General features: G+C 45.7%; 2 protein-coding genes across 3 annotated transcripts in view; both read right to left on the bottom strand.

Annotated features, from left to right (window-relative positions):
• CDC16 (cell division cycle 16) overlaps positions 1-10,543 on the bottom strand; it is a 29,374-nt gene extending 18,831 nt beyond the window's left edge. The window contains exons 1-10 of one of the 2 annotated variants that reach the window (XM_023621909.2): positions 10,397-10,543; positions 8,991-9,045; positions 8,793-8,890; positions 7,393-7,431; positions 6,922-7,062; positions 4,958-5,117; positions 3,889-3,980; positions 3,262-3,395; positions 2,056-2,135; positions 631-680 (exon numbers count right to left, since the gene is read on the bottom strand). In XM_023621909.2, the coding sequence (XP_023477677.1) occupies positions 631-680; positions 2,056-2,135; positions 3,262-3,395; positions 3,889-3,980; positions 4,958-5,117; positions 6,922-7,062; positions 7,393-7,431; positions 8,793-8,890; positions 8,991-9,045; positions 10,397-10,444 (897 nt within the window). In that variant the 5' untranslated portion in view covers positions 10,445-10,543. The remainder of the gene's footprint in view (positions 1-630; positions 681-2,055; positions 2,136-3,261; positions 3,396-3,888; positions 3,981-4,957; positions 5,118-6,921; positions 7,063-7,392; positions 7,432-8,792; positions 8,891-8,990; positions 9,046-10,396) is intronic. The other variant, XM_023621911.2, reaches the window with a different exon arrangement.
• A 10,611-nt stretch (positions 10,544-21,154) lies between these two features.
• The window catches only part of CFAP97D2 (CFAP97 domain containing 2), a 38,116-nt gene continuing 37,510 nt past the window's right edge, over positions 21,155-21,760 (bottom strand). Inside the window, 1 exon segment of the mRNA NM_001433658.1 lies at positions 21,155-21,739. Coding sequence (NP_001420587.1) covers positions 21,733-21,739 — 7 coding nt within the window. The 3' untranslated portion in view covers positions 21,155-21,732.

The raw sequence follows: 21,760 nt of genomic DNA, 5'->3' as shown, positions 1-21,760 counted from the left end.
CTCGGTCTGGCCTCCCACCTGCACTGGGCCCCTGGCTCAACCCTGGTTCCACCAGGTTCCACTTCATCAGCTGATCTCTCTTGCGCTGGTTTTGCCTCTTTATAAATTATTTCCACACTGGTCTAGTAAGCAGATTTTTGTCTGAGACTTAGACCCTGATTCCAGACTTTTGTCTTTAAGGACACAGTTCCTGATTCCATTTTCAATTTCTAGGTCTTAATTCTGATTCACGGTAGCTTGGAAGATTCAAAGATTCAATCAGTGCAAAATTCAGTAAATCGTCTTAGAGATGTGAGAAAGCTACCAAGCAGCTATCAGCTTTCCTTATGAGAGGTGGGAGGGCAACTTGCACTTTCAATTCTTTATTTTTCTCTTCTTTTCTAAGCATTTTTAAATAATAAGCATATATAATTTCTATAATCAGAAAAGAATAAAGATTTTTGTTTCAAGTTGTTTTGGTATACCAAAAAAATACCTCCATAGAATGAAAAAGTTAATGCTGCTTCTAATTATCACAAGCACCAGGAGATTCTGCTCCAACACCTTAAAATAAAACACGATTTGCTTGGACTCAAATACACTAGCTAAGTATTTTATTTGTGTAAGATAAAAAGGATTATATTTACTTACAGGATTACTAGGATATAAATCCACCAATTTATGAGAGAGATAGAAAAGTTCTACATTAGGGAAAAAGAAAAAAAGAATAAAATTACTCATATCAAATCAATTTGAAGATACGACTTCCCTCCAGTTACAACTCTTCACAATCATATAAATTATGTTTTCACAGCAACAATTTCATACTTTTCTTTCTTTCTAGATACAAAATCCATTTACCTAATGAAATACAGAAATTCCACGGGGCAGATACCACAGCTGCTTCATTCAAACCCAATCCCCCCAACTCCTAACCCTGTGCCAGATCCATAAGTGGGCACTGAGTGTCCGCTGAGTGACTGGAAGACTGGACAAACGGCACATGATAAAGCACTTGACGTGCTTAAGAGGTTATGTCAAAGAGCTTCATCTATCTTACAAACCCATGCCGCTTGCTCGATGGGCCTGTTATGGACAATCTTAACCACAACCGATACGGTTGACCAAACACCTAAGTTTATCAAATCAGCAAGATGATTTCCTCTTGAGCAACGTGTAAGTCCTAGCACGTCAGGATGACGACTCCTGGGTGCAGACTCGGATTCCTGAGACCAGGCAGCCAGCAAGTACGCACTGCACATGACAAGCTTCCAGGAGGCGCAAGGCTGCTGGTCCACAGACCATACGCTGAGCAGGAGGTGCAGTTGGATGTTCTCCTCTCGACAGAGCTCACTGTTGTTTAAAAGATTTAAGGGCGAATACAGTCTAAACACACGTAACGTTTCTGAGATGTTAAAATATGGAAAACACGAGCCAAAACTTTGCCCCCTTCCAATTTCTAAACAGTCACTGACTCTTGCCTTATCAGTTTTCTTGAGAATTTTACAAACACACAAAAAAGGCAAACCTGCCACCCAACACTCTAAAGCTAACATATCAAAACCACAAATTATACTTGAGAAAAGGAAAAGGGATAAAGAAGTAGAGTGCTCTGGGGCCGGCCCCGTAGCTGAGTGGTTGAGTTCGTGCGCTCCGCTTCAGCAGCCCAGGGTTTCGCCGGTTCAGATCCTGTGTGTGGACCCAGCACCCCTCGTCAGGCCATGCTGAGGTGGCGTCCCACACGGAAGAACTAGAAGGACCTACAACTAGAATGTACAACTATGTACTGGGGGGCTTTGGGGAGAATAAAAAAAAAGAGGAAGATTGGCAACAGATGTGAGCTCAGGGCCGATCTTTAAAAAACGGAAAACAAGAAGTAGAGTGTTCTGTTGGGATAACAGAATAACTGTTGGTCACTTTGAAAAGCATCTCTTCCCCTAGCTGTTACTTTTATTATAGAACTCCATCATGCCGTTACCTGCAATCTCAACTATCCAGGACTCATGAGACAAAATTTCAAGGGTTACAGATTTTTTTGTCTTAAAAATTATTATTTTAATTAAAAAAAATTCTTACCATTTGCTTTATTCAGCTCCACAAGTGTCCCTATATGTACAGGTAAACAATTTGCATGGAAAGGATCTTTTTCCATTACTCTGAAAGTTAAAGCAACACATTACTACCCCAGACACAGTATGTAACAGCGCTCATCATAATTAGCTACGTTTAAAGTCATTACAACACGATGTACAAGACTGTGGGTTATAATACTTTTTTAACTCCATTATCTTCAGGTTGGTTCAGTTAAGGCAATGATTAGGTTCAAGTGAAAGGGAAAATTCTGGTTTATTTAGAAGGAATAAAAATGATCACATACATTTACTTTAAATCAGTAGAACTGTAACACATCAAACAGGGAGTCTAATTATTTAGAAACATCAAAAACAATATAAAATATTAAACAGACCACAAGTATTTGTCAATTAAAATTTTTGTGAATAAGGGGCCGGCCCACTGGTGCAGCGGTTAAGTTCACATGTTCCGCTTCTCAGCGGCCCGGGGTTCACCGGTTTGGATCCCAGGTGTGGACATGGTACCGCTTGGCACGCCATGCTGTGGTAGGCGTCCCACATATAAGTAGAGGAAGATGGGCACAGGTACGGATGTTAGCTCAGGGCCAGGCTTCCTCAGTAAAAGGAGGAGGACTGGCAATAGTTAGCTCAGGGCTAATCTTCCTCAAAAAAAAAAAAGAGAGGAAAAAAAAAAGAACTAAATCCTAATCTTCTATTTAAAAAAAAAAATCTTTGTGAATTTAAGGATTTTAAGCAACCCCAAAGATACGTTAAAAATAGTTACATAATTTGGCTAATGGACAAGCTGGAACTATGTACACTGGGAAACTAGTGTGGGAGGAAACGGCTTGGCTAGTTGGTGAGCTTGACTGAGCACCCAGTATCTACAGGGTTTTATTAGTCTCTACTTTAACAAAGAATGGATTTTATAAAATTATGTGCCAGAATAGTATTTCCAAACTTGAAATTATCAAAGACTGTGAGGAGGGACATGTATATCCCCAAGTTACTGGAATAAACCTATAAATGTGCATAAATCTGTACCTATAAATTGCTTTTTTAAGATAGCACTCCCTTTGGTATTCTGCAAATGGTAAAGACAACTTAAATTACCATCAGTTAGAGATTACTCAGAAAGCACGTTCAATGCATTTCTTAAGTAAAATGGACTGAACTCTGTTTCTACACAAAAGTGAGTGGATATACTTACACAGAAGTAAGTTTGTAGCACATTTTAAAATCACAGTTATAATAATGCCTTTCAGCTAAAGACACGACCACATCCAGATTCTCCTGCAAACCATCTGCAGACTGAGGGATGACAGTTTCACTAGGCTTATTATACTGAAACAGACAAATGCAAACACACTCAATGAGCAGCGTCACGGCAAAAGGCAAACTCGATGGGCCCAAGTGTTTCAAGATTTACACAAGGACATGTGTGAGCCTCTGGGAACTTTCAACTTCAAGTCTCATCAGTCCTCCTCTCAATAAGTTCAATTCTCTTCTCAATTCTATCACAGAATTCCACAGCAGTAAGTATTTTACAAAGTTCAGGAAGCATCAGAAAAAAATGCTCATTTTCATGCAACATCATTCCATTTATCTGACAATTCAATCTCTTAGTAAAAGGAGTCCCTGGGAGGGAGACAGATGTTTTTGGAAGCTGTTTTAGGAATCATATCACATATTTTAAATAATCTAAATCTATTCTTGCAAATGGGCTAAATTAATAAAAATTCACTTTTGAAAATTTAACTAGTAAAAGAATAGAGGCCAAACTTAATGAAAGAAATAAGATATTCACATAAGGCGAATACTTTCTATTTTTACTTACCTTCTTTAATTTGTTCTCAAATAGAAAACGTAGCAATTCCTGTTCCTCAGTACAGAGCTTGCTAAGAGGTAGTGACTCAAGAAGTTCTTTTTCTTAAAAATGTTGAGAAAAAAAGAATGTCCTCAATATTTATGGAGGAAAAAAAATCAGCAGCAAAAAACATTCTTCTATATTTCTTGGTCTAAGTAAATCAAACTCAAAACAGAAAGGAACAAGATCAAAATGTACTAGAGAAAACTAAGACAGTGGTTCCAGACCCCGGTGATGGGAACCACCGGGGGGCTGTGCCAGGGAGCCTGCAGGGGACGCTGTTTACCCCCCAACTCGAGAACCACCAGACCAGCTTCCCAGCCCAGCACCAGTGACACCTGTGTGGACAGTGCCCTGTTGTTGCCTGTCCTACGCACCGCAGGACGTTTGCAGGATGTCGGGCCACTGCCCACTAGATGCTAGTAGAACCTCCCGCCCTCCATCCCCAAGCGACAATCAAAAATGTCCCCTGGGGGGCAAAATCACCCTGGGTGAGAACCACTGAACTAGGCTAAAATGCATTTGAATCCCTTTAACACAACATCCCCATTTTCTCTCTGCTTCTCTCGCTTATCAACCTCATATCACTGCCGACAAGCTAGGTCAAGAGTTCTTGGCCCTTCTTGTACCTGAGGATCATCCGGGAGCTTTAAACCATGTGACACCAGAGCTCCACCACCAGAGACGCTGATTCAACTGGTCTGGAGTTGGGACCTGCACAATGTTTTTAAAGCTCCTCAGGGATTACAAGTGTAGGCAGGTCGAGAGTCACTGAATCAGATATGAAATCTTGGTTTATGCTACCTCACATCAATTCTCAGAAAGATGGCCTCATCACATCAGTCCCTCAAGACTCCGACAGCAAGAGGCACTGCGCATAGCATACTTTGCAATGTGCCTCACACACGAAGACATTAAGGAAGTTAACAGGTCTGTTTAAACCTGCAGATAGCCTGCTCTTGATTCCACAGACTTCAGAGAAATAAACAATCCAAACAATATTAATTGTGCTAAACATAAAACACCTGAGTTTCCAAACCTTCTTGGGCTGTCAACATGTGATGTGACGTTAAAAGATCAAATGCTTCAAAACAGTAGACATCGAGCTTCAAAGCTTCTTTATAGCTGTAGGTCGCTAGGGTTCGGTTATCCAGAGCATCATAGATTTTCCCTCGTAAAAGACAAATAGAACTCTTTATCTGTTGGAAAAATATGATGAATCACATACTCAGTTGATACTTCTAAATTTAAATTTTGATCAAAAATCATATATTATGCAAAGGCTGAGATTTTTACATCTAAAAGAATTCGTTCCATCCTGTCAGACACGGTATGAATTAACAAAAACATGAAAGAACTTCTCTCATCTATCTTCCCTAGGCTCTCCTCGCCTCAGCAAATCTTCAGAACCAGTGTGCATGTCACTGCTGCCCTGCTCTTTACTTGTTCTGTCTCCAGTAGGGCGACGATCAGAGACAGCCACAGAGCATACGTACACTACATCAAACTTAAGACAGTTTGACAGGTAGATCTCAGTGAGAGGACCTTCGTAAATACCAGAAAACTGGCAGCACCATAGCACAGCGGTGAGAAGCACGGCTCTCTGGGACTAGACGAACCTGAGTTCACACCCCAGCTCAGACACTTACGAGTGACCCTGGACAGGGACTCACCCTCTCTTGCCTCCCTTTCCTCTCCTTATCTAATGTGCAGGCTCAGAAAGGACTGGAGGTGACCCTTTCTGCACAGGAGCCCATGGCAAGGTGCTCTCACAGCAGCCACATGACTACTATTAGCAAGACGATGTAGAAATCTGATTTATTTCCAGACTCTAAACCTCAAGAAACACGTCACTGAGCTTAAAGATGACCCACAGATGAGCAGCTAAAATTGGTAAAGGGATGAAGAGTCATCATAAAAATCAAAATTTAAAAAATATTGGAGAACATTGTGAGAGAACCTTAGACCTATGCAATATCCTATGAGTTGTAAAAAAAAAAAAAAAAAGTCATTTCATAAAATAATGCACTACAAATAAATCACACATTTCTTAGACATAAGTTAATGGATAAGACATCCAAAAATAATAATACCGAGCTCCCTCATAAACGCATTTCTTAGCAGAAAACTGAATGAGCTTCATAGTACATAAATTAATACACAAACACTTCAAAAGAAAAAAAAGAGAGAGGGAGAGAGAAAACACCTAAGAATGTAGTATTCCTACCTTTTTGAGATGAAAAGTAGGGTAACCAAGTCCCTTCCTAAGTAAGTTATAAAGAATAACCAGGGGAATAGAGGAATCAGTGGGTGACAGCTAACAGGCACAGGGTTTATTTCTGGAGTAATAAAAACATTCTAGAATTGATTGTGATGAGGGGTGTACAGTTCCGTGAATACATTAAAAGCCATCGACCTGTACACTTTAAATGAATGAATTGCATGGTATGTGAATTATATCTCAAGAAAGCTGTTAACAAAAGAAAAGAATAACAGCCCAGATTAGTAATCTGACTGTGGTATCATTTATTATGTTACATTATTTAATCTCTGCCAGCAAAGAATTTGCAATTTCATGCAGATATAAATTATACAAACTGAAATATACAAAATAACATAAATAGTAAGACCAAACCACTCCCTGGAAAAAAAGAAACAATCTCAAGTAATCACAGTTTCTTGGGGGTAGGTACAAAACACTGTTGAAACACACTAAGAAGGGGAAAGATGCCGCCACCTCTGGGGAGTAGTTTAAGGCATCAGATACGAGAAGGAAGACCTCAGTCTATTTCAGATTCAAGCATCTGAGGACAAAATTAGAGCTTCCAAGCGATGGCTTAGAGACGTATTGGAATCTTTTTGGATTTTGGTGGGCAATAAGTAAGTTGGCAACCAAACTGCTTTAACATGGTTACACTCAAGCAAGTAAAAGAAGAGGATTTATGTTTGTCATGTCATGTGGGTAGTTTTTACTGATGCTACTGACGCCTGTTTATTACTTACTGAGGACTGTGACATCTCCCAGTCACTGGAGGGGTCTTTCAAGCCACTTTCGTCCTTTAAGTATTTTTCAAATAGTCTTTTGTTGATTGGCTCCTCCATGTCAAGAATATCAAGAGCCTGCTGATGCTCTTTTGCAGCATACTATGCAGAAAACAGAAATACCGTTTATTATCCATGACTTCTAACACTAGATGTACACAAAAATACTACAGATTTTAACAGGTTAATATTAATCCCACTCATTATTTAAATTTAACACGTCTAAAGTTGAATTTTCTTCATGCACGTCAGCTTCTACTAAATGGAGAATCAATATCTTATAGCAAACAATACTAAAGAAAAGAACATTTCCTCATGAAATACTTCACTAATCTGCCAAGCTCCATCACTAGAATTCTCACACACGAGGGATGCACAGCATCCATACAATTAAACTTTTACCAAAGAAAAATGAACTTAGAGCATACTTACATGGCATCTAGCTGCAAGATAACGACATGCTTCATACAACTGGAATGAAATTAGTCTATTAAAAGAGTGGTCAAGATAATGTACATCTTCACTCTAAAAGAAAACTATAAGCATGGCATGAAGAAAGCTATTTTCATCGTTCTTCCTTTTACTCTTGCAGAGAAAAAAATCCAGTCTTTTTAACTTTCATACTCATCAACAATCTGTTTACCGGGCACCAAGGATTCAAAAAGGAGTAAGGACCTGCCCTCAAGGGGTTATAGCAGGGCAGACATGAACACCGCACATAGTTTCTTTCATAAACTAGGAAGAAGGGCATGAGAAGTGCGGCCAGCTGAAGGACACATCTGCAGGGAAAGGATAAGTCAGGAGCTGTCAGCATTCCAGGCACTGCATCTGAACAATCATCACACATCTGCAGGGAAAGGATAAGTCAGGAGCTGTCAGCATTCCAGGCACTGCGTCTGAACAATCATCACACATCTGCAGGGAAAGGATAAGTCAGGAGCTGTCAGCATTCCAGGCACTGCGTCTGAACAATCATCACACATCTGCAGGGAAAGGATAAGTCAGGAGCTGTCAGCATTCCAGGCACTGCGTCTGAACAATCATCACACATCTAAGGAGCCACAAGTAGCAGGACTGGAGTACGTTACACATATCGATGGCAGTGGAGGGTCAGACGCAGACTGAAGGGAAATCATAAAGGACCTCGGGTGTCTATTAATACACCTTATTTTATCGTGTAGGTAATGGGAAATCACCAAGCAATACTGTGACATACAGTCACGCGTTGCTTAACAACGAGCACGTGCTCTGAGAAATGCATCGCTAGGTGACATCATCATTGTACAAACAGCACAGAGTGCACTTGGTGCAAACCTGGATGGTAGAGCCTACTACACACAGTACTAATCTTACAGGATCACTGTCGTACATGCAATCTATCATTGACCGAAACGTCGTTACGCAGCACATGACTGTAATCAGATCTGTGTTTTAGGAAGACCATTCCTGTGATAGTTTAAAGGATGAACTGGAAACAGGGAAGGTTGGAAGTGGGAAAGATGTCACCGGAAAAGAGACAAGAAGAGACTAAAACAACAAAACAGACAAATGAAACGCCTGACATCTACTAGTGGTAACAAGATGGAAAGGACCATCTGTCACCTCAAAGCTATTTAGAAAACGAAATTTTCAACTTAGTGACTAGATGGTGGGAGGGAGAGAGGAAAAACAAGGTGACTGAGATTAGAGTTAATGAATTTTCTCTTCACATTCAGTAAGAAAAATCAAATCCTTTTAAATAATTTTGACATAAAACACATGCTCCTAATATACTAAGGCAATGACATTTTAAAAAAGCTTTGGGAAACTTTAAAGTTCACAAAATTACTTACTTTGTCCAGTTTTCGTGACCGAAGCGCATGAGCTGCTCTATGATACTGTGCTGTCAGGTAAAGACACTGAGCCAACCAGTAAATGTCCTGGGGCTCCTCTGGAGGGAAAAATTACATAAGTGGCCAGAGGTACAAGGAAAAACAGAAAGAGTCTTAAAGATGGAGAAATCAGAAAAAATATTAGAATTTGTCACTTACCATGAGAGAGTGAGGCTACTTTATCTGCCCAAAATAAAGCACTTTGATACTGTTGCTGTATCCAAAAAAAAGAGAAAGTGGTAACTGCCCTGTTATTTCAAGTGTTAAACAGATATCTAATATTATTAGAATGTTATACAATAAGTTGACATCTCAATACAATGACGTTTTACATGTAGTAGGCGTCTATCAATGAAACCTCTATCTTATATCTCAGCTAGGTGAGTTTTAATTCAATTGTACAATAAAAACATTATTAAAAGATCTTTGATATACACAGTTCAAGAAGGCAGGTTTTTTTTAACTTATACATCACAAAACTGTATATCAGCAAGTATCAAAAACGGTAGATAATTTCACTGGCTATTTTGCAATATCTCATCATTAGCAATGGTCCTCAGTCTTTCCAGGATCTTTGCCTCAGTTTTCCTGGATGCAAACCAGGAACTCTGCTGCCAGTCAATCTGGAGGAGGAACGCTTCTGGGACGGGTACCGGACTGCCCAGTTTAAGTGCCCTAAGCGGGGAAACCAGGCCTGTCTGCGCCTCCCCATCCTCAGAGCCAGAGCTCAAGAAGCATCTGTTCAACTCAACTGACTCCCGGACAATCCAAACACAGCTCTCCAGCGCGGTGCAGACACCCGGCAGCAGCATCTCACGTCCAATTCTGAACATTTCACCTTTAACATGATCTTCCCTCCCCTTCTTTGTTTCCAATTTATCGGGAAAGCGTACATTTTACAAAAACCGGTGACATCATAGGTTAAACTGAAGCTGCTGATTCTGGAGACAATTCTTTCCTTAAACAGTGTTTGCTGTACGTTAAAGGGTGGTGCAGGAAATGCAGATGTAGTTAACATGAACTTTTTAAAGTACTGATTTGAGACGACATGCTAGTTTGTATCTTTATTCATTGAAATTCAGCAAAATAAAAATCAGAGCTAAACTTCTCAAAAAACTTTCGTATTAGCTAACTAAATTCAAACACTGCCCTGCAATTTTCCTCCTAAAGTCATCCTTCCACTTCCACTGACCGCTAAGTACGCACGGAGCCCCCACTGCGCGCCCGATGCCCGGTGCCCGGCCGCACGGAGCCCCCACTGCGCGCCCGATGCCCGGGTGCGGCAGCACGGAGCCCCCACTGCGCGCCCGATGCCCGGGTGCGGCAGCACGGAGCCCCCATTGCGCGCCGGGTGCCCGGCCGCACGGAGCCCCCACTGCGCGCCCGATGCTCCGGTGCGGCCGTCCACAGAGCGGCCAGAGCACGCGCGAGGATCACCCCGCTCCCGGCTGCCCTCGTCCGGCTGCGGACCGGGCCGGGGCCGCGTCCTCCCTGCGGGGTTCGCCCCAAACGAGAGCCTCGGGCCAGCCCGCCGTGCGCACCGGGCCCCCGGCCGCACTGCCCACCTGGTCCAGGTACTGCCGCACACGCTTCCGCAAGCGCTCCAGGTTCATGGCTGCCCCGCCCGGCGAGCCAGCCTTCCCGCCGCCTCCGGCCGAACCCGCCCGACCCTGGCGCCGCCGGAACTTCCGCTCCTCCAGGCCCCGCCCCGGAAGTCCTCGGCCGACGCGCCCCCTCTGGCGCCTGAAAGGGGGGTCGCGCCGTGGGTTCCGAGCGCCATTTTGGCCCCTGCGGCCGGTCCTCGGGGCACCGTGGCCGCCCGTCCTATCCAGCCCACCTTCCCTCGCGGGCCGTGCGCCCGGAGCCCACGCGGCGCCGCCTGGCGGGGTCTTGGCGGGACCGGCGGTTCCTGCGGGACGCGGGGGTCCTTGCGGGGATGGGGGTTCCGTGCGGGACGGGGGTTCCTTGGGGGACGCGGGGGTCCGTGCGGAAACGGGGGATCCGTGCGGGACTGAGGGTGCTTGCGGGGACGAGGGGGGGTCCTTGAGGGGACGGGGGATCCGTGCGGGACGGGAGGGGGTCTATGCTGGACGCGGGGTCTATGCGGGACAGGGCATGCGTGCAGGACGGGGGCGGGGGTCCTGGCAGGACAATGATCTAAAATTGACTGTTGTGATTGCTGCAGGACTCTGAATAAACTGAAAGCCATTGAACTGTACATTTTACGGTATGTAAAATATATCTCAATAGAGCTGTAAAAAAACTTCCTTGACAGGTTGAATGCAAAAAGAAACATCATATAAGTATTTTGTACTTGATTCATTGTACACACATGATGCTAGCAGCTAGGTGTTTGAAGATGAACAAGTTATGTGCACTGCTCAGAGCTCCCTGCCTTATGAGGATGGTCATTACAGTGTCGATGAAAATAATCCATAACCAATCTATAAATGAAAATTTGGGTGAGTTTATTCTGAGCTTAAATCTGAGGATTATAACCCGGGGCCTTTCTTCCCGAAGGAACAAAGGGCACCAAAGAGGTGGGGTGCACAGAGTGGTTATATACCCCCAGAGAGGATGTTTCACATAGGATTGAAATGTCCCTTTTACAGTAGTCACGAGACTGCTCTGTGGGCACAGCGATTGATGGACACAGCAGGTAGGTCTGCTCTCTCAGTGAACACAGCAGGGTGGCAGTCTGTTGTCTCCGGCTGACTGGTCACAGGTGAGCTGGGTGGTCAAAGGTGAGTGCAGCAATCAGTTCCTAGCCTAAGGAAAGATGCTTATCCCTAAGGAAATGCTAATGTGGGGGGAAGTTGCACCTTTATCTCAAGGGCCTTTGTTCTGGCCACAGGAAATGTCTAAGCAGATATACAATGCATGCTCAACAGCCACAGTTAGGCCCTTTTGGAAGAAACAAAGTCAGGCTGAATTAGGTTATATCAAATGGCTTCCTCATATACTCCAATATATCCTATTGCTTGCCATTTTTATTTGTCGACAGCCTGTAAAAGGAAAAGGTGAAGGACAGTTTAATAGCCCATGGGGGCTGCCGTGGCGGAGCGGTTAGGTTCACACACTCCGCTTTGGTGGCCCCGGGTCCCGGGTCGGATCCTGGGCGGGACACGGCACGACGTCAGGCCATGCTGAGGCAGAGTCCCACATGGTACAACCAGAAGGACCTACAACCAGAATATACAACTATGTACTGGGGAGCTTTGGGCTGAAGGAGAAGAAAAAAAGAGATTGGCAACAGATATTAGCTCAGGGCCAATATTAAATAAATTAATAAAATGCCTGATAAGTTAAAAAAAAAAAAAAACTCGTTTAGAAAACTGATTAAGGAAGTCACAGTATACTGACATAGTGGAATGCCATGCAGCTGTTTAAAAGAACGAGGCAGTTCTGTGTGTACGGAATTGGAACAATCTCCAAGATGTGTTAATGGAGGAAAATCAATGTATAGGAAGGTGTTTATTGTATGTGTCCATTTGGGTACAACCGAAAACTAAAGAATAGGCGGAAAAATCCTTAAACTATCCCTGGAAGGACCAGTTAGAAACCTGGAAACTGCACAGTGCCTCTGGGAGGAGTGCTGGGAGCTAAGAGATGAGTGTGGGAGAGACTTTTCCCTGGATGTCTGTGCTTTTGAATTTCAGACCATGGACATGTATTGTGTTCTTAAAAGTAGATATAGGTTTTATAAATATAAAAGCCTAAGAAAGAAAGAAAATGCAGAGAAGCCAAAAGAACATGAAACTTCCCATAAGAATCCCATCACTCAAAAGTTCTCTCCCTAAATTTGTGACTATTCTGCCACGTCCCTTTGTGTGCGTACACATATGCTGGGTGGTATTTCTTTCCCTTTCCTTCTACCTCCTGTAGGGGAGGAGGACATTTCCTCTCCCCAAATGGGGGTTCGTCTAGCTGGAGAACGAATTAAATTCACATGAGACAGAATAGCAAGAGAAAATTAAACAAAGCTTTATGAGGAACCATGGCCCGGGGCCTTTCTTCCCAAAGGAAGAAAGGGCACCGAAGAAGTGGGGTGCACAGAGTCGTTATATAGCCCCCAAATGGGGTGTTTCACATATGATTGAAAAGTCCCTTTTACAACAGTCACGAGGCTGCTCTGTCAGCACAGCGCTTGATGGAAACGACAGATAGGTCTACTGTCCCAGTGAACGCCGCGGGGTGGCAGGTGTGTTGCCTCGGGCTGGGGGGGGGGGGGGGGGCGGGAGCGGTCCACAGATGAGCGCCACAATCCGGTTCGCAGCCTAAAGAAAGATGCTTAATCTTTAAGGAGATGCCAACGTTGGGAGGGGGAGGGAAGTCAGTTACAGGAGGTTACCAGACTAGCACAATAAAATGCAGATTTTAAGTCCTTGCCTTTGGTATTGATTAAGAGTTTTTGGAGAGTAGGTCATCGCCTTTCTTCTTCCTGGTACAGAGAGGGAGGTACCTTTTACAGATAGAGATTTACCTTACAAATGTAAACGTGTCCTAACAAAGGGCAAGTTCCATTCCTCCTTCCCTGTCCCAGTTTATCAAAAGCAATCAACCTCAAATAATCCTGATGCCAAAGAGACATATCTTGGGGTGGCCAATTCCAGGTCCCCACACTCCTCACCCCTTCCATGCAAGCAGGTAGTAGTCAGCTCTGTGCTCGTTAATATGAGGGAGGGACGCAGCAAGTTATATTCCAAGCCTTATTTTCAACTGCTTCTATTTGTTTAATAATATTCATATATAATTATTTGCATATTACCTCCTTGTTTTATCTCTTGTTGTGTGAGTTGCACGAATACACTCTTTATAGAAGATTCCCACAGTAAAGGTAGTACAGACTGTGGGCCTTCCAGCCCCTTCCCTCCTCCTCTTCCCAGAAACAATCGCTGTCAGTGTTGTGCATTTTCTGCTTCCTTCTGTGCCTTGGATGCACATATGCACATTTACAAATATGTATCTTTTTCTTTTCTACAAGAATGAGATGATAAAATATGTAATTATTATGAGAATTGCCTTGTTCACTGGTATACCTTAGAGACCTTTCCCCATCAGAACCTGCTTTGTTCTTTTTGAGCACTGGAAAATATTTCCTGTTATAGTCATTGGGCTAGGCTGGAGTATGATGCTTTAGAAACTAATCCTTCAGGTCACACCTGAGTGGCTGTGGTGTGTCAGCTTGACTGGAGCTCAGGATGCCCAGAATCTTTGGTCACACATTATTCTGGGTGTGTTTGTGAGGGTGTTTTGAATGAAATTAAGATTTGAATTAGTAGACTGAGTAAAGCAGTTCCCTCCCCCCTCAATAATCCATTAAAGGCTCAAATAGAACAGAAAGGTAGAATATGAGGGAATTTGGTTTCTCTGCCCAACTGCTGGAGCTGGACCTTGATCATCTCCTGCCTTTGGACTCAGACACGCACTGGAACTCACACTGTTGGCTCCTCGGGGTCTCCAGCTTGCCGTCTGCAAATCCTGGGGCTTCTCAGCCTCTGTAAGTGCGTGAGCCAGTTCCTTATAATAAATCATATATGTGGATGCACACACACACAAACATATATGTATATTCTATTGGTTCTGTTTCCCTGGGCAACCCAGATTAATACAGTGGCCATTTCCTCCAGGAAATCTTTGAGCTCCCCAAGTTGGACTTAAGTGTCCCTCCTACACTTTTTAGTGACACTTTTCCTCATAGAAACACCATTATAGTTGTATGTTTGGTTCCCATATCACCTTGTAGTCTTCATGTTCCTTGAGGGCAATACGGGGGTGGAGGGGGGAAGAATATGAAGAGAGGAAAATAAATAGAATTTTCTCTATTAGCCAGATCACCCTCAGGCATTAAACATTTGCAGAGTTCTAATTTTGTTTCCTAATCTCCAATTACTACCTGAAATGGGTCTCACCTGGCTAACCTCAAGGTGTTGGCAAGGCTGTTTTCCGTCCAGAGGAAGTCTTTGAAAAGACTTAAACAATTATTAAGTCAATGATTTGCAAACATCTCTGTTGTCGTTTTACAATGACAGTTGTGCAAATGTGGAGTTAGCCTCTATCCAAACATCAGACCTTGATTTCGGTGCACTTCTTCGTGTCCTGCTGGGCTTGCTGTGGGCATCCTTCCAAGGGTCTGCACCCAACACCTACCCGTTCAGGCTGTGATGGCCCGGTGTCTTCAGCAGAGCTGGGCAGCAGGAGCTCAGCGTGCAAGCACTTCCACCTGCCGGACACCAGGCCACAAGGAGGCTCTGCATGATGATGCAAGGAGCGGAGGCTCTTAAGGAGAAAACATCTTCTTCGTTGATACCTGTCCTTTGAATTCGCTTCTATCCAGATAAACGGCGTTTGATAAATAGATGTTTCTTAATTTAAGTTGAGGCTTTCTGTTGGTTTTTAAATGTGTGGCTTTGTGATACTTCCTCTCGAGGAGAATGAGACCCTGCAAGGGCAACTTACCTGTGCCAGGTCACGGAGCCAATCAGGTCAAGGCCACAGCTCGAACGCAGGCATTGAAACAATGATGACTACCCATTAATCACTCTAACCTGGGAGTTTAAGCAAATGCAAGTTCCGGAGGAAATATTTTGGGGCCAATGGTCATCTCAGAATCTTCAGAGCACTGCCAATTGTTTGCTTCCGTGACCCTGTGTTCACTGGAGCACTGGGGAGATCTGTCTTGCTGGGCCTCTCACAGGTGTATTATTCTGAGCGTGTCTCCATTAAGGAAGACTGTCGGTTTGTTTATTGATTTATGCACTTGGTCGAAGTTAGGGTATGTGATCAGGGGCGTCACATTTCTGTGTCAGTGGGGGTCACGGATAACTCATATGCACAGGATTTGACAGGAACATGGGAATTATCAAGTCTGCTGTTCGGAGCCGTCCTGCCCAGGACTGCCTCTGGGGCTTGGGAAAAGGAATACTCTGATGCATCAACATGGTGTGAGGGGGCAGCTTCTCCAGGGAAAATGCCTCGGGGTGACCGTATTCTGCCCATGCTGTGAAGGGATGCCTGGAGAGGACTCACCGTGTCTCTTGTGCCTCCAGCCTCACCTCCTGAAACTGCAGCATTAATATGACTGCAAAGCTGCCTGAAGCCAGCCATGTCACCTGGGCATAGCATCTAGTTCTAGACACTGTCTTCCTAGCAACCAGCGCATCCTGCCATGCCTTTGCAAATCATAACAATGACCAGTCATCATACGCATGCCCCACTGTAGCTTTACAAAGACAGCCTGTCTGTGGACACGGGCAGACGGTTACTTGAGGTGACAGGCTTGACGAAGCCTTTACATCAAGGTAAATGTCCAATTCACAGATGTCTTCTCTAGCTGCTTACCTGATTGTCTGTTTAAATATATCCAGTTAACTGAATAATGCTCTGATTTTGTGTCAAGCAGACACAAACCTCATTATTAGCCAAGGAGTGGTCATCACTCTCAGTTTTGATGTCAAAATCAGGAAAGCGCTTTTTAATATAAAGTATTCTTCTCATTGATTCATTCACTTGTATTTTTAATCTCATGTGCCCCCTGTTGTGCCAGGAGCTGGCATGGCAAAGGGAGGATGGAGCTGGGAAACCTGCAGCCCAGCAGGGGGAGGCGGTGAATGCAACGCCTTAGGACTGCTGAGCACAGGAGGGACCTCAGCCGCAGGAGCAAGGCCTGGTGCATCGTGAGGCAGGGAGGTGGGGGAGGAGAGAGGGTGGTCAAAGTGGACAACAGAAGAATGGGTTGACTCACTGAAGGGGCCTGGTGAGTGGTGAGAGGAAGCCCAGCTCATTCAGGGAGTGAAGAGCTCAGGCTGGCCGGTGCGTGGAGAGTGAGGGCATGAGGGGTGGTGAAGTCTCCTGCAGGAGGGTCAATGTGTGGGCGGCAGCTGGGCCAGCACTGGGAGCATTTCATGAGCACACATGCTGTTTGAGCCAAGATACATTATCACTGTTTAAGACACAGTGCTAAAAACAAGCTTTAAAAACAAGAGCAGTGGGGCCAGCCCGGTGGCACAGAGGGTAAGTTCACACGTTCCACTTCAGTGGCCTGGGGTTCACCTGTTCAGATCCCGGGTGTGGACAAGGCACCACTTGGCAAGCCATGCTGTGGTAGGCATCCCACATATAAAGTAGAGGAAGATGAGCACGGACATTAGCTCAGGGCCAATCTTAGCAAAAAAAAAAAAGGAGGAGAATGATTGGCAGCTCGGGGCTAATCTTCCTCAAAAAAAGAAAAAAACAGCAGCAGCATATCACTGGAAAAAAGTGTGAAATCATTTAAACTGGAGGCACACACACATCCCCATAGACACCTGTGTATGTATGGCCTTATTAGCAGCAGGACCCCCTCTGCCCCTGGCCCCTCAAACACCTCTATTTTGTTGGGCAAATACTTTGATTATTTACTTAGTGTAGGATGAAAGACCTACAAGGGTCCTGTTTAGAAAAGAAAAAGAAAGATGTTTGCTGAGGTGCTGGTAAGGTTTGGGTTTTGGGTTTGGGTTTTGTTGAGTGTGAGGTGCAAGCTGAGGGCTGGAGCAGAATTGTCCAGGGAAGTAGAAGAGAGATGCAAGCTACATAGGAAAAGGGAGAGAGAGAAAGGGGGAGATGGAGCTGGAACTCAGAGTAGAGTTAGGCGGCACTTTAAAAGGAACTTTGAAGGATGTTTACTGTGTGAGGCTCGAGGTAAGCCAGCATTTCTCTCTTCCTGTGAAGCTGTTGGTGATATCTACCTTCACAGCTAGTGTGTGTGCAGCTGGAGGTCTCCTCCAGGGGTGCCTGTGGCCCCAAGGAGCACAGTAGGATGCCCTGGGTCAGCATGGGTCCATTCTCTTGGGGAAAGGGAACCCCCATGCTTTGAGCAGTGGAGAAGGGGTTCCATAAAAATCAAAGGCCTTCATGTTCCAGAGGAGAAGGAGAAGAAACAATCGTCTTTCTCATCAGTGACAGTGGTCAGGGACTGCAAGCAGCAATTGTGACTGATGAGTCCTGCTCATGCATATATAGAAAATGTGCCTTGTGCCAATAGTGCAAATTACCATTTAAACAAAGGAAAATGCCAGAGGGACGAGACACACTTAACTGGTATTTGCTCCGCTATCTGGACCTACTTCTAACCAACAGCATTGCTGGTGAGCCGTGAGTCCTGTGGAAATGGTATTTCACATGGATTTTAGGTAAGGATCCGAAGAAGTTCAGGACACGCCACCCCAAAACACGCCACTTTGGTATATTGATTATCTTGAGAAGCAGCAGATGCAAGAAGGGCTCTCTGAGGCCCCTTTCTACCTAAAATCAGGGCATAAAAGCTGGTAGGAAGGGGCCCTCCTGCACCAAGATGAGAACGTTCTTACCACCAAAGATGGGGAATCTCCACAAACCAACCTCCTAGAACAGCCCCGGTCTCCCGCTGGTTCCCCCGTATGTTTCCTAATCACCGTCCCACGATTTACTGCCTTGAGCCCAGGCCCGTCTGTCTTGTCGCCTCCCTCAGTTTACTGTTCTTTGTTTAAAAAGGTGTATGGGCTCTTGGGCTGATGGTTTCTTCAGGTTTCATTTTCCTTTTGAAGACTCCCTGTACACGTGAAGACATTGACAAATAGAAATGGCAAGCACTAGGATATATTGGAGTATATAAGGAAGCCATTCGGTGTAAACCTAATTCGGCCTGACCTTGTCTTTCCAAAAGGGCCTGACCAAGGCGTTGAGCATGCATTGTATATCTGCTTTAGATATTCCCTATGGCAAGAACAAAGGCCCGTGAGATAAAGGTGCAACTTCCTTCTCCCTCCCAAGTTGGCATTTCCTTAAGGATTAAGCATCTTTCCTTAGGCTAGGAACTGATTGGTGCGCTCACCTGTGACCACCCAGCTCGAGACAATAGACTTGCCTCCTGCTACGCCCACCAAGATAGCAGACCCACTACCTGCTGTGTCCATCAAGTGCTGTGCCGACAGGGCAATCTTGTGACTATTGTGGGAGGGACATTTCAATCATATGTGAAATATCCTGTTTGGGGGTATATAACCACTCTGTATACCTCACTTCTTCGGTGCCCTTTCTTCCTTTGGGAAGAAAGGCCCTGGGCCATGGTCCTCAGATTTTAGCTCAGAATAAACTCACCCAAATCTTCACTTATAGATTGGTTATGGATTATTTTTGTCGACATGACCAAAGTTGTAGAAAGAGGAAATCCTAGCTGAAGAGTCCTAGGTAACTCGTAAGCGCCGGTGCTGGCTCCTTGGCCGCCCAGCATCTTTGTCTGAGCTGCAGCTCCGGGGGAACTACTGCAGGTACCGCTTCCCGTGCATCCACTGGCTCCCCACTGAGGTCTGGGGAGCCACACTGGCCAGGGGCATTTTGTTTCTGTGGAAGTCCCTGGCCAGACGGGTGTTTGGTCAGCCAGGGTCGTCAGAAGGTTGTGGTGAGGTCCAGGTCATGGCACCTGAGAGCCAGCGAGGACCCAGTTTAGAACACTGGGCTCCCTCCTGGGGCTTCAGCTGCTGTTTGAGGGTCAGTTCTCTCTGGTTTCTCCTAACCTACCATTGGCTGTATGAAAGCAGTCTGGCCCTTGAAGGAGTAGCCAGTCTCTCGGCTGTCTTAGGACAGTGCAGTTGTGTTGAGGGGAGAAGACAGTTAAACACACACAGCAGCCCTCATTGATGAACACCAGGAGCCATGGCCACTTCGTGAGCCAGGCGAGGCCCCCCTTGGCTCGGACTCAGCAGGACAGGCAGCGCTGCGGACTCGAAGACACACTGCAACTGGCTATTCTCAAGTCGGCTTCAATGTCGGCTGCCCTGTTCCCCGCCTGGAAGTCGCGTCAGGTTCAGTTTTAGGTTTCATCGCGCCCTGTTGGTGTTCTGTCCCACCTAGCTGTGGAGCCCGACTTCTGCTCACAGGCTGCACTTTTCCTCCTGGGCACGTCTCCCCTCCTGCCCAGATGGAGGCTTCTGGGAGTAAGAAGCTCTAGACCTCCCTCTGGAAGGGCCGCCCAGGTGTGCACTTCCGGAACATCCCCTGACATTCAGGACTGTGGCAACCAGAGGGGCCTGCGTGCACTCCCAGGCCGGAGGAGGGAGGCCGCCCTCTCTGTGCAGGCACAGGATCCGGAGCCCAGGAGCGGCCGGGTGTAGTCACCCACCTCTGGCTGATTTAGCGGCAAGCACGAGGGTGAACTACGTAAAACTCGACAAAATTGGCCCAAAGGAGACTTGGAGTTTCTGGGAGCCCTGTGCTTGCTGCCCTCGGGGAAAAGGGAGCACGGCCACCACATGGTGGAGCTCTCACCTGCGCTGCGGACACAGAAGAGGGCCAGGGACAAAGACGGAAGCTGGCTGGGTCAGCGGAGCCCCTCCTCTACCCGGCAGGAGGCTTCTCCCTGCCTCCCCTAGTGCCCACACAGCATGACAGCAGGACCCAGCGCAGCCCAGCACGACACAGTGCGGCTCAGCATGGCTGCCCCTCCGCCCACATCACCGTTCCTGTTCGTTGTATTTTTGATGATTCAAAAGCATTTCAAAGTTTTACGTATTTAAACTAACTTAACACAGTGTAATTATGGGACAAACACATCTCTTCACCTGAAAACGTACCCAATACTTTACTTTTTCAAGTTATCTTCAAAATCAGAGCTCCTGGCCCTAATGGGTGTGAATGGAATAAGGCCCCTCTGCCGACTGAAGAACCTCTAAGCAGAGCTCAGCAAGGAAAGAGCGGTGCAGTGGGAAGTCCTGCACCATCTTCCTGCAGGGAGCTGCTGCTTCCTCGCGGGGAACGTGGCAGTCTTTGTAAGCTGTCAGCTCTCCGGGAAGCGGCAGGCAGAAAAGATGCCCCAGTTCTGTGAGGCCCATCTAAACGTCGTTCACTGCGCATCTTCAGGAAAGGCTGCAGAGACCAGGCAACTGGACGACTCTGGAGTGATGTGGTCTTCAGGGTGAGGACGGAGGCACAGAAACATGACTGGACGCCGGAAAGTGCGGCTGACGTCAACCCTTAGCTCCACTGTTAAAAAGAGGTGCAAACACGAGGGCAAAAACCAAGCACACAGTCGCTGCCAAGAGGCCGCTGCTTCCCAAATTTAGCACCAACTCAGACATTTAACACAGCATCGTTCCCAGTGTGAGGCTTCAGGTCAGGGGAGGGATGTGGACAGCCTGGAGGGGTTTGAAGAGCGACCCTACAACTCACTGAAGGCCAAGCGTAAGCCTAACACCATCTCACTCTGTGGATGAAGGGTTCAGAGAGATTGAGTAACCTGCTCAGAATCACTCAGCAGATCGACTGAAGAGTCAGAATTCTCATCGAGGTCTGTCTGACTCCAGGTCCACGATTTTAAACACCATTGACTAAGGGGCCCCCTGCAAGGAGGAGTAAAGGACCTGGGATGCTTATTTAGATATTTGTTAAAGTAACAATCACAGGTTTTTAAGGTAAATTACAAAAATCCGCCAAAGAATTATAAACAAATCCACAACAGCACAAAATATGGTAACAGAGTAACTATTACCTATTAATTAGCTAGAGAAACTAATAGCTAGAGAAAAAAATCTAATTCAAAAACCTTTAATTCTCAGTATTACTCTGCATAATTTGTTTCCAGCCCTCAGCCTGAGAAGCACAAAGATGGTTTTGCTGCATCATCTGGGAGAGTGCATCGTGCAGACACACAGGGTGCTGCTCACGCACATTGACAGCTGTGCTCAGAGTGACAGCTGTGGAGGGGACCCAGCTGCAGGCCAGCATCCCTGGGGCCCAGGGGTGGCTCTGGCATCGGGGACCTGGGCAGCCTGGCCGTCCCCGTTACCACTTCTCAGACTCGGCTTCTTTCTCAGTCGTGTTCTGAGTCCTCCCCTCCCTCTTCACTTTCTGGGTCCAGGCGTGCATGTGGCCTTGCTCAAGTTCAGTTTCAGTTCCTGCTGGATCAAAAACATGTA

The sequence above is a fragment of the Equus caballus genome, chromosome 17 (assembly GCF_041296265.1).
Source record: "Equus caballus isolate H_3958 breed thoroughbred chromosome 17, TB-T2T, whole genome shotgun sequence".
Taxonomy (NCBI): Eukaryota; Metazoa; Chordata; class Mammalia; order Perissodactyla; family Equidae; genus Equus; species Equus caballus.
Note: the sequence above shows the minus strand (reverse complement) of the source record. Positions and strands in the feature narration are given on the sequence as shown.